This window comes from Otolemur garnettii, unplaced genomic scaffold (assembly GCF_000181295.1).
Source record: "Otolemur garnettii isolate 467f Iridium unplaced genomic scaffold, OtoGar3 scaffold00004, whole genome shotgun sequence".
In the NCBI taxonomy this organism is placed as follows: domain Eukaryota; kingdom Metazoa; phylum Chordata; class Mammalia; order Primates; family Galagidae; genus Otolemur; species Otolemur garnettii.
Window position 1 is genome coordinate 22,925,186 of NW_003852399.1, and position 12,972 is coordinate 22,938,157.

Below are 12,972 nucleotides of genomic sequence, written 5' to 3' on the forward strand. Positions count from 1 at the left end.
TAAATTCCTCTGTTGAAGTGCTAACCCTCAATGTGACTGACCATATTTGGAGACAGGGCCTTTAAAGAGATAAGGTGAAACAAGGCCATGAGGGTGGAGGCCTATGCCAATATAACCAGTGTCCTTGTACGAAAAGGAAGACACACTCTGGCTCACCCCTTAGCTTCTCATCTGTTGCCCCTCCTGCCCTTGTTCCACACTACGCCCTCCTCACTGATACCTGGCTGGTTCCTACCTCAGGGCCCCTGCACTGTTCAGTCTGGAATGTTCTCTCAGATTTCCATCTGCTCACTAGCTGCCTTCAGACCCTCACTAAAATGTGTCCTTTCCCCATCTACCTTGCACAAAATCCTACTCCCATTCTATCATCTCTCTTCCTTGCTATCTTTTTTCTTTAGTACTTATACTACCTAATCTACTGTGTATTTTACTAATTTTTCTTGTACATAAATTTTAACAATTTTTCTTATTCATTGTCTATTGTCTCAATTAAACTGGAAGTTTAATGAGGGTAGATTTTTTTTTTTTTTCTGTTTTGTTCACTGCAGTGTCTCTAGCACCTAGAATCATGGCTGGACTACTGTAGCATTCAAAAAATAACAAAGCTCAATCAATTAAAATGAAGTTTAGAAAAATTAAAAACTTGATCAAGATTCTATAGTACCCCCAAAAAGAAAAACAATAACACCCCCTAAAACAAGATGAGAACCTAAGCTCATATGATCCCAGAGCCATAGTCTTAATCATGGATATTACTTATATCCCCAACTCACAGTACAGAGACCGGACTACTGGGAGGTATAAGAATATTTGTTGAATGAATTTATGAATATTCATCTCATTTCGCCATTAAGACTACAAACATCTGGAGAACAGGCCAGAGCGTACACATTTTGTTTCTCTAACAGGACCTACCACAGTGCTTTGTAATTTTCGGTGCTCTGTGCACATTATTTTTCAGCTCGTTCTCCCTCTCTCTTTAGACTTCTTAGATGAAGATCACATCATTCTGCCCTCCCATTTAGACTCTCAAATACTCAGTTAATACAAATGTTTTAGTCTATTTTCATAAGTATCCCAGATGATCTGATTTATAAATGTATGGAAACCATATGTTTCTCCTATATTTATGTAATCAGGCTAGATAAACTATCCTCATGGAGTATGATTCATACTATGCCAATAGCTCCTATGGTCTCACATCCGTGAACTGGCTACATGCATGTTTTTAAACATCTAATGCTTCCACGGTGATGACGGTGAGGTCAGCAAATCCCACTTTCCTCTATTATTGTCTCTTACATCCTCATTTACAGATCTTTATTTGCTGATTACTATTAATTTGTTGGTGACAGGGCTATACAGTATTTACAAATGCTTTCAACATATATGAAAGACAGCTGGTCCAAGGGAAGTTACATTATAACTACATAAAGGGAAGGCCTGGTTGAGCACAGTGACTCAGACCTGTAATCCCAGCACTTTGTGAGGCTGAGGCAGGAGGATTGCTTAAGGTCAAGAGTTTGAGACCAGCCTAGGCAACATAGTAAGACTTCCATCTCTAAAAAAAATTAAAAATTTGACCAGGCTTGGTGGCATGCACCTATAGTCCTAGCTACTCAGCAGGCTGAGGTAAGAGGATTGCTTGAGCCCAAGAGCTCCAGGTTGCAGTGAGCTATGATCATGCTACTGCATTCCAGCCAGACAGACTAGACCTATCTCTGAAAAGAAAAACAAAAATCCTGAAAGGCTTGACACTTCTTGGTGGCATTCATTTGGGCTATTGTATTTAATAAAACTAAATGATATTAAATAATTATAAATGATTGTTTTAATAATGTTAAAACTCCATGTTTTATAGTAATAACTCTTAGAGCAATGATTTTAAGAACTAGCTTTCTTCACACGGTATGACGTGTATACTTATTATTTCTGTACTTTTATGTATTATTTCAAGTTAGTGCAAAATATTTTACTGCATGTATTTTAGCATCTTGCCATTAAAACAAAGCACTTTATTCCCAACTATTTCTCTTGATATAAAAAGCCAGATATGACACATTGCTTAGTGGCAGGTGAACAAAGTTCTCTTCATAGGAAATCAGCCAGTGCAAATTGAAATGCTTCTGTAGAGTGTTGGGAGTTTTCTTTTATGAAAGCACAGGTGAGGCAAAGGTAGAGACACACATCACAGGAGGCCTCACTCACTTTCCTTCTGAGCTATAGCTGTTCATGCTGCCATCTGTAGACTCTCGGCTTGCCTGTCGGGTCATCCAGTTCCTCATCTCCACTGCCAGACCCGTTTCTGTACTTCTCTGGACAGTGCTCCGTAGTTTTTTACCTCCTGCTTCTGCAGAGACAGAAACAAAAGGCAGAACAGTATTGCCATTGCTACCTGGTAACAAAAAACATGAGCCTTGCTCTGAGATCCTCAGATGAAAGAACTGCGTCAATACAAAGTACTCTTATTAAGGAGACAGAAAGAAAAGGTGTTTAAAGCAATTTTGAACAATGGGAGTGGGATGAAAATTTTCTAAAAGCTCTCTAAGAAACACAAAACATCATTGTTTCATTTCCATTTAAAACAGTGTTCAAATGTTAAGAAATAAAATGACTCAACCGGAGGAAAATGAAATAAGATTTACTTTCATTATAATATTTAAATGCCAGGTTAATTTATGTCTTTTTGTTTTTATTGTAATATTTCAATGTCATGTTATTTCTGCCTACTCTATTTTTCCCTTTCTTTTTCTCATAGTAAAAAATCAGGCCTTCACACTATTTACAAAGAACAGATGGTGAATAATCCTCAAATTCCAGCCTTAAATTTCATAGGAAAAAATTTTTTTGTAGGGTGACAGATATTAGAAGATAACGAAATCTATATAAAGGAGATAGCCTGTTTGCCAACAGTTTCACGTCTGTTGGGAACTTTCAGAAAGATTCTCAAAGGGGAACGCAAACCTCCCAACAATTATCATGTGAAAAGTGCTTTGCAATTTTTGGTCACAGATAGTCAAGGATCTTCAACAGTTTGGTGATGAGGTTTCCGTACAGAAGATAATTAGAAGACCAAACAGGAAACTGAGTGAAGTCCTCCAGAGGAAGGAGTGTTATCTGGAGAGGTAATGGAAAGAGGAGCTTCACAGGGAGCATGGGATTTGAGCTGGGCTTGAAAAATGGGCAGATTGGGATGGTGAGGAGAGGAGAGAGTGTCTCTGGCGAGGGAAACAGCCCAAGCAAAGGTGCAGACAAGAATGACCATGTGCATTAAAGGCAATGCAACGACCAAGGCCTGTGAAAGCATAAGGAGTGAGCGGGTTAGTAAGACGCTGAGCCCAAATTACAAAGGGCTTTAATGTAGACTGGAATTGAGAGCCTATCAAAGCTGGAGTGAGAGGGTGACAGTACAAATAATTTGTACTCATTTACTTCTTTTCAGGCCTAAATGTTTATCCACATTGGCTGTCTGAGATACAACCATATAGTAAGCTCTTTTAGTGCCTGGTATTAGTAAGTTCCCTTTAGATCCATGAATATCTACTGATATGCCAGTGGCTTGTTGAAATCTCTTTTGACCAAACTTCTTATATTTGCTCACCATTTTGAAACACTGCTTTAAATTTCATCCATTCTCCACTTCCAACTTTAATGTACACCAAAATGCTTTGAAGAGTTTATACTAAACATACATGATGACTGATTTATAACTCAGTTTCATAAGCTAAGGCTGATAGTTTAGATAACTGATGGTAAACATGTTGTACTGATATGAACTGTAAGAAGACATAAATTGTACCCCATTGACGAGGGAAAGCTCCTTTTTTTTTTTTTTTTTTTTTTTTTTTTTTCTGCAGTTTTTGGCCGGGGCTGGGTTTGAACCCGCCACCTCCGGTATATGGGGCTGGCGCCCTTCTCCTTTGAGCCACAGGCGCCACCCAGGACAGCTCTTTTTTACAGAGAAAATACTAGTTCATAAATGTAAAAGAATGATAAAATTAAAAAAATTACTAATTTGCAACCTTTAATGGTATAAATGATTTAAGCAAGGCTCATTAATTGAGGCTAACACCATTAGGTGAAAGGTAGGGAAAAGAACATTCATATGAGCCAAACAATCATTCCACAAATTAATTCTAATTGTTAAACAGTACTTCACACTGGGAGACCTGGCTATCACCAAGTTAATCAAGTGACCAAACTTGGTAGTGCCAATATCCAGGCAATCATATGCACTGCCTGTTGTAAAATGCATAGTCTCAACTATCAACCTGTTCTAGATAAAAATATACTTAGTTTTAATCAGGTCTTTGGAAGCAGATTTCAGTTTTCAAAAACACAAAGGACAGAGTAATAAGATAAATCACACTCATGTGTACCCCCTGCCCAATCAGACAAACCCAGAACATGAGATATTGTTCAAGAGCCTTAGCCTAGTCTCTCCAAAATGGTAACATCATGAAAACAAATAAACAAAATGAGGGAATTGTTCTAGGTTAAAAGACATCAAAGTGATGTAACCATCAAATGCTACGAGTGTACTCTGGCTTATTGTTTGGGAAAACAAAACAAAAGTCTATAAGCAAATTGGTATAAAAGTGATTTTAGAACAAGTAGGGAAAATTTGAATATGCATTGGATATTGGATGGGATTAGGAAATTGTTGTTTTTTTAAGGTAGATGACATGTATTATAAAGAATTTCCTTCTCATTAAGAGAAAGACATAAGTATTTAGACTTGAACTGGTACATTGTTTGCAATTTATTTCAAATGGTATAGCAAAAACATATATATAAAACAGAGGGAGAATGTCAAAAAAAAGTATTCATGGATGAAATATTTATAATTTTATCTGGGAGTGATCCTCAAATGACTATGTCAAAAAGTAATACAGTTTGCTACAAATGTGAATTGGCATCATGAATGGTGCTAGGCCTGTGTGAAGGTGCAGGCCAAGGGGTGAGCCTCTGTCTCTCCACGTAGCTTGAATGTTCACTTCCTGTGAACAATCCCCTTGTGAAAAATTGCCATCAACTGAAACATACAACTCCAGAGACATTTGAACATGTGGAATGAGTATAAATACTGAAAACATGACTTGCAAAGGAAATGAGATTCCTACAGATCTCAGGACATAGCCTTTGCAATGTCAAGACCTACTAAGACCTTATTTGAGGTCTGACTCCACCACCGCTAACATGACTTGAAAATCTGCTATTAAAGGGTGATGAGAACCAGCACCACTTGTCAAAGACTAACAATAGGATGAGTATGTAATAGGATGAGTATGTAATCTTTTTGTTTACGGATACTTCTACATGTATCCTCTTGGTCACAAGTCTAAATCTCCATTTTATAGATACAGCATCTAAGGGCCCCTGCAGATTACACAGTCCCCTGAAGCTACAAAGTGAGTGATAGAATGAGAATTTGTACATAGTTCCCAGACTTCAAATTTTCTGCTGGTTCATTAAATTGTTGTCAGTAACTACATGGTGCTTGTGCAGCTGTCTATGGAGACAACAAACCAGGCTCACTCTGTGATGACACACACATAGGCTTTGGTAGAAGCAGGTTGGGGTGGGGGGTGGGAAGAGCAGAGCTCAGTGAAGAGGTCAAGCCCTTGGTGTCAAACTGCTTCTCCTCGAATCCTCACTTTATCATTAACAAGCTGGGTGACACTAAGTTATATACCCTCTCTGTGACCTCACCTTTCTCAAACTGAAATGATAATGATAATAATAATAATGCCCACCTTATAGGTATTAAGTAAAACATTACATTTAAAGTGGTTAGAATAGTGTTTGATATATAGAAAATCTTCAGTCAATGGTACCGTTACCAGGTAGGGAATCAGAAAACATATACCTATGCTAGTTTCTAACCACTACTAGCAGATTTTGTGGGCCACTCTGAGTCATAACTGGTCTGAGTCTCAGTGGAAAGAGGGCAGATAATCTCTGACATTTTTCAGCACTAAAGCCTGTGACTTTGCACTATTAGTGTATGACCAAGACCATGATTAACAGCAAACGTGAGGAGATATGCTACTCATTGCCATCTGATACATTCAAAGAATGCCGGCCAGCTAATATAGTGAGCATTTATAGTAACTCTTTAAAACGTGTCTTTTGGAATGTCTCATTATTGGATACATTTATGGTCTTATTTAAAAAATAAATTAATTTTTCTGCACCCCACAAAATTGTTAGTCACATTCACAATAAAAGTGAAAAGTAATCTAACCTAAATGTAATTATGGTGATTCACATTTAATGTGCCAAATGATTTGACATGTTATTCAACCTAAAACCTGAATCTATATAATAGTGAAGGTCTAAGTAAGTGAGGTAGGTGGAATTCTAAGATGGCTCCCATGATTATGTTACTTTATATGGCAAAAGGGATTTTGGTCAGTTGACACAAACAGAGGGAGATTAGGTGAGTGGGCCTAATTTAACCATGTGATCCCTTTCAAAACCCAGTACTTTCTCTAGCTGCTTCCAGAAGAGGAAACCAGAGATACTTGATACAAAAAAAATTCAGTGTACCTTTGCCTGCTTCAGAGGCAGGGGGGCATGTGGAAAGAACCTGAGAATAGCCTCCAGCTGCTGAGAGTGATGCCTGCTGCCTAGGACCCCAGGCCTCAACTACAAGGAAGCGACTTTTACCAAAAACCTGAATGGCCTTGGAAGGAGATGTTTTCCAGCAGAGTTTCTGAACAAGAATTCAGCCCAGGCAACATCTTGATTTCAGTCATGAGGAAAAAACCCAACCACACTTGTGCCAGACTTGTGACCCAGAACTGTGAACTAACAAATGGGTGTTTTCAACTATTTCAAATTTGTGATAATTGTTATACTATAATAGACAACTGGTACAATAAGTTCTGAGTCCTTTTTAGATAACTTTTTAAATGGGAATACTTATGAAGATATCTTTTTTTATGACCATAAGGTGGATCGACTAAGAATGTAAAAACTTAGCTATGATAAAAAGTATATCTTTTTTAAAAAAGTATACATACACATATAAATATATACATATGAACATACATAAACACATATATGTATGATATATATCTCTAGTATATGTACTTATGTGTGTACTCAGATGTTCCAAAATACTTGAATTGATACTAAAGACCAGATTGTGTGATTGTTGAGCCCTCAAACCACTCTCTTTGGTATTAGGTATTTTAAGCCAAAGTGCATGTGGAGAAGATGCCCGGAGGTAAAAAAAAAGTTCTCGAACTGCAAAACATCATAGGCAGAAAGCAAAACATAGGAGATGTCCTTGTTACTTTATTCCACTTAATCTGGTGACTCATTTACTAGGTAAGTTCAGTATTCAAAGAAAGCAACTTGATTAAACAAAAGACTAAAAGGTCATTTTCCTCTAACAATATCTGAAAACCAGAAAACCCTTTGAGCGACTTGACAACAAAAATCAAAACGCTACTGACTTAGAAACTACCCTAAGCCCCACCCAAGATAGGGCTCAGGATGTCACGCTAAACTCAATGTCATGATGACCTCTTTGGGAATACTGGATTCACAGAACCCATTTCTCTTTGCTCCCATCTGGCAGGTCTCATGTATAGCAGACAGACTTACTTGGGATTCAGGATTTTCCCCATGTCATTATGGTAAATAATTTATGGAAATAAATTGAGGGCTGTTTGGCAGACTCTGAAAACTGACTTTAAATTTTAGTTTAGACACGATGTATGTGCTTAAGTTAATAAGGTGCTATTTTTGCTTTTCATTCAAAATTACCATTTTTCAGAGTAAGTATAATTTAGAGAAGCTATTTGCATTATATTTAAAGAATATTAAAAATGCACAAAAAATGTGAATTTTTAAAATGATTGACTCAGATTTTTGAAAGTTATCTTGGGGATCCAGTGAACCTACATAGTTTATGTACTTCCTTATTGTAGCAATGAGACAGTTGAGGTCCTAAGTAGCTAGTTCATCTTTGATAAAAGGCTTTTTCAGCTTTCAAAATCATTAATAATTTTGAGTTGTACTTTAACTCTTTTTCACCCAGCACTTTCACTAGACTGCGTGGTGGACACTGTCAATGTAACACCCAGCAGCAGAATTTATATCAAGACATGAAAGAGACTGAATTATTTATTTACCTATGTGGTCCTGGAAGACCTCACTATGGAGAGCACTATCCTAAGTTACTTAACTACAAATGAGTATAAAAGCTCGTGTACTTATGTTTGTCAGGTCTTCTTACTGTGATAAGTATAATTCAAATCTCTGAAAGTCTAAACAAAATAGAGACAAATATCTGACAATTTCTTTTGGGCTAAATCCAGGATCTGCATTAGTCTTTGAAATAAAACAGAAATTAATAGAAATTAACAGTTGACTCTCAAAATTGTTTCAGAGTTTAACACAAATTCAACAGCTTTGTCATAACTATCATGAAAGTTACACAGCTAATAGTGAGCTTCAGGTCACAATTACAGTGGGTATTAGGGGCATTTAAATACAGTAGGACCTCCAAAGTTGACCACTTTCCTACGGCCACCTCCCTAAGTTGACCTAACTTTCATAGACCAGACATGCACTGCATGTACATTATCAGTACAGTGGGCTTAGTTCCTTATGCTGATCATTTCCCTTTGTTGACCTGTCTGTTACAGTCCCTTGAATGGTCAACTTACAGAGGTTCTACTGTATAATCTATTCCCCCCTCCACTTCTGAAATTAGGTGTGGTCACATAACTTGCATGGTCAATAAAATGTGAGCAGAACTAGCCTGTGTAACTTCAGGGCAGGAATGTAACGGCTGGTGGATGTATGACTCACCATGCCCCCCATCCTTTATGTGGAAACAGATAGCAATAGATGCCTGGGTCCCTGACTTCAGCCAGGCATATGACTCAGTGGACATGTAGAAGGAGTAAGACATACAATTTTTTGTGTTAAACCACTGATATTTTTTAGTTGTTTGTTATAACCTAATATAGCTGTAGGGCAGCATTTTCCATTCTCTTGTGAATAAAATTTTACGTTTTCCTAATTTTTCCTAATTTGGTTTACAAGTATGATTGGGTTTTCATACTTATGTGTGAGATAGGCCTCCCTCAAACCTTATTACAACATTGGTACATTACCCATTTGACATGAAAAAAATTTCTAATTTTTTGTTTTAAGTATCATTAAAAACTTGACCATTCTGAATACAGGTATGTTTAAAAAACTCTGAATCTGATATTCTATTTTATTCTGTTTTCATGGCTTTTATCTTATAAGTATGCTTAAAGTCACTTTAATCACTGTTCTTAAACTACAGATTCATATTGTAAACACATCAAAATAATTTTAAATAGGTGGTGCCCATAGCTCAGTGAATAGGATGCTGGCCACGTACACCAAGGCTGGCAGGTTCAAACCTGGCTGGGGCCAGCTAAAACAACAATGATAACTGCAACAGAAAAACAGCTGGGTGTTGTGGTGGGAGCCTATAGTCCCAGCTACTCCAGAGGCTGAGGCAAAAGCATCACTTGAGCCCAAGAATTTGAGGTTGCTGTGAGCTGTGACACCATAGCATTCTACCAGGGCAACAGCTTGAGACTCTGTCTCAAAAATAAATAAATAAAATAATTTAAAATCAACATTTACATTTAGAATAGTTTTATATTTATAGAAACATTGCAAATATATGCAGAAAGTTCTAGTATACCCCACATCCAGTTTTCCCTATTATTAACATTTTGTCAAGGTATAGTAAATTTGTGACAATTGATACATAATTATCTACTAAGTATTCCTGTGGCAGAATCAGTTGGCACATGGCATTGATATCATAACATAATTATTGACTAAAGTCTATGCTTTATTCTAATTCTCTTGGTTTTTACCTGAAGTGTTTTTGTTGATCTAGGATACCACGTTACATTTAGTTATGATGTCTCCTTAGAGTTCTCTTGGAATTAAAATTATAATATCTCCAATTCCTGATTTTTTACATTTGTAATTACTTTTAGTCTGTTCTTCATACATGAAATTAATATGCAGTATGATGATTCATAATAGTATTCACATATGCATCATTAAAACCACTTATTTTCAATAAAAGAAATATGAAAGTTGAAATTACTTGTCTGCAGAAAAACAGAAAATACGTCATAGGTGAAAATGCTACATGTAAGAAAACAAGTTATCAATATTAACTTAATTCATACTGTATGACAATGTAAAGGGACAGAGACAGAGTTAATATATTTAGTTTACTAAGTTTCATTATGTTTCAGTTAAAAATTCAATTAAAATGAACACTCCCAATGTGATAACTGATTCAGGCAAGGTTAATCAGCATTGGATGTTAAAATTATTGAATGAGAAGTTTCTGGGAACCAGGATATTCCCATGATGCCAAAATATCACTCCAGAGGTTACTAATTATAAAATGATAAATATATCTTTTCCACAGAAAAAAACTGGCAGTCACCTTTTAACCAAGTAATGATAGCATGCCTAAGGGCAGGGAATCGTGATATTATGAGTAATGAAGTTTACATCTCCAACAGTTAACCCGAGTCTAACTGCATCTCTGGATCTAACATTCTGTTTATAGGAAATACAGGAAATAGAGAAAATTATCAGACAAATCCAGAATGTTGGACATTCTAAAAGACAATTTTGCCTGAACCATTCAAAAGTCAATGCCATGAAAAACAAAAGTGAAAGTCCTATTTTAGATTAAGCATAACAACCAAATGTAACCAATAGGCTTTGACTGAACCCTGAATTAAGAAGCAAAACAACAGCAAAAAGCTATGAGTAATATTATTTGGAACAACCAAAGAAAATTGAATACAGAATGAATATTAGAAGGTTTTTGGTAATTTTATTTTTATGTAAGGTTTTTTTTTTTTTTTTAAATTAGGAGATGTATGCTGAAATGCTTAGGAGTGAAGTATTGTGATGCCTGGAACTTACTCTGAAATGTTTAGCAAAAGTACATATCACACATATATGTGTGTTTAAATATTTATGTACTCAAAATTTGATCAAGTTAAATAGTGGACCTCATTGTACTATTTCTTTTTTGTATGCTTAAAATAGTTCAAAATAAAAGTTGGGGAAAAACCTCAACTATAAATTTAGAACAAAGGAAGAAATGAAAGCCCATTAGAAAATAATCAAGTCCTCATTCAAGTTTAACTACTTAAGAGAACTGCATAGCCATGCACACCTTTTTGGCTTTTTTTTTTTTTTGAAACAGTGTCTCTGTCACTCAGGATAGAATGCAGTGACATTATGACAGCTCACGGTGAGCTCTAACTCATGGGCTCAAGTGATCCTCCTTCCTTAGCCTCCTAAGCATCTGGGACTACAGGCAGCACTACTATGCCTGGCTAATGTTTTATTATTTGTAGAGACAGGGTCTCACTACTGCCCAGACTAATCTTGAACTCCTGGGCTCAAGTGATCCTGCTGCCTTGGCCTCCCAAAGTGCTGGGATTACAGGCATGAGCCATGGCACATGGCCAGCTTTTTTATTTTTTAAACTGTCAGATCTGTCCTTGGTCACCCTTCAGTCCACTGATACCCATGCCTGTTTCTCCACCAAGAATGGATGTTGATACCACCAACCTCTTAGATAACTCTCAAGTTCGATGATATTTTGAGGCAGTATTTTATGGTGAATGAACATGCATTTTAGAATCAGAAGATAAGAGCTCAAGTTCTTAATTGAGCATTTGTAAATTAAGTGGGTAACTTATCTTTTTGAAGCTCACAGTAATTTTTTGCAAATTTGGGATTATACTTAGCTTATGCCATAGAGCATACGACATGTAGCGTGTCTAATGAATAGTGAAGAATCAAATACTATAATCTATGTAAAACAAGACTTGAAAATTGTAAAATGCTATATAAATCCTTATTTGAAAAATGACTAGAATGACATGTGAAATAATCTTAAATTTGCAGAAAGAAAACTATGCATAAATAACTGGGGTCTTGCTATCCAAGGGAGAGAGCCTGCTGGCCAAACTGGAATAAGGTGTTGCCTTTTCACCCAAACTGATATCAAGGTGGTTGCCACTGAGAGCAAAGGAAGTGGGCAGAGCACAGAGGGTGGAAATTAAAACACCTGAATCTTTAGGCTGAAAATCTTTGTCTAATGAAGTATTTGGCTGGAGTTATACTAAAAAATAACTGGAATCAAATATATTATAACCTTACTGAATTTTTGAAGGACTTATATACAAAAAAATAATTATAAACTCGCCTTACAAAATTCTGTTGAACTCCTAAAACACCATTTTTCAACCTTTGTTATCTCACGGCACACATAAACCTATAGTTAAACTTCTATAGCACACTTAAATTATGTTGATTAAAAAAAAGGGTTAAAAAAAGGATATATTTACTGTGCTTTGAACTTAATTCAATTAATAATCTTTAAAAATCTGCATGGCACATTGGTTGAAAATCACTGTCCTAAATTAATGTCTGAGTTCCTAAACCTGCACTAGCAATAAGCAGACGACAAGAGCCGTGAAGAATAAACAACAAAGAAATATCCCCTGGGAAATAGAACTAGGATTGCCAGATGAGTAACTAAGAAACGTATTCTGTCAATCTTTTGCCATTTCTACTGAGTGGGATTTGAAAATTCCTCTGGATGAAATGCTGTGTTTCCTATCCTCTGATTTCTAAATAGGAATTTTTATTTTAGTTATCCTGTTGTTAGCAAAGTATTTAAATCTGATGTATTGGAGCAGATAACTTGCCTTTAGGCTTACTGGTCACCATAACATGAAAAGCCACATCTGAATATCAGAAAGAGGACAACACATTACTCAAAGACCCAACTGGCATGCCAAGAAATGAAAGCAATTTTAAGGTTGTCTTTCTAGGGAGGGATTGGTTAAATTCCATATGCAAAAACAAGAGTGTGTATAGATATTTGGATGGCCAAATCTGCAGCAAAAGTTA

The 12,972-nt window shown here is 36.3% G+C and overlaps 1 protein-coding gene and 1 non-coding gene across 35 annotated transcripts in view; one reads left to right on the top strand and one right to left on the bottom strand.

The window, feature by feature from the left end:
• RIMS2 (regulating synaptic membrane exocytosis 2) overlaps positions 1–12,972 on the bottom strand; it is a 597,279-nt gene that overhangs the window by 6,647 nt on the left and 577,660 nt on the right. For all 34 annotated transcript variants that reach the window (XM_023517386.1, XM_023517366.1, XM_023517393.1 and 31 more), the window contains one exon: positions 2,209–2,350. In XM_023517386.1, coding sequence (XP_023373154.1) covers positions 2,209–2,350 — 142 coding nt within the window. The remainder of the gene's footprint in view (positions 1–2,208; positions 2,351–12,972) is intronic.
• On the top strand, positions 9,047–9,147 carry LOC111728076. The gene has a single exon (XR_002775485.1). It is a non-coding gene; the product is annotated as a small nucleolar RNA U13 (small nucleolar RNA).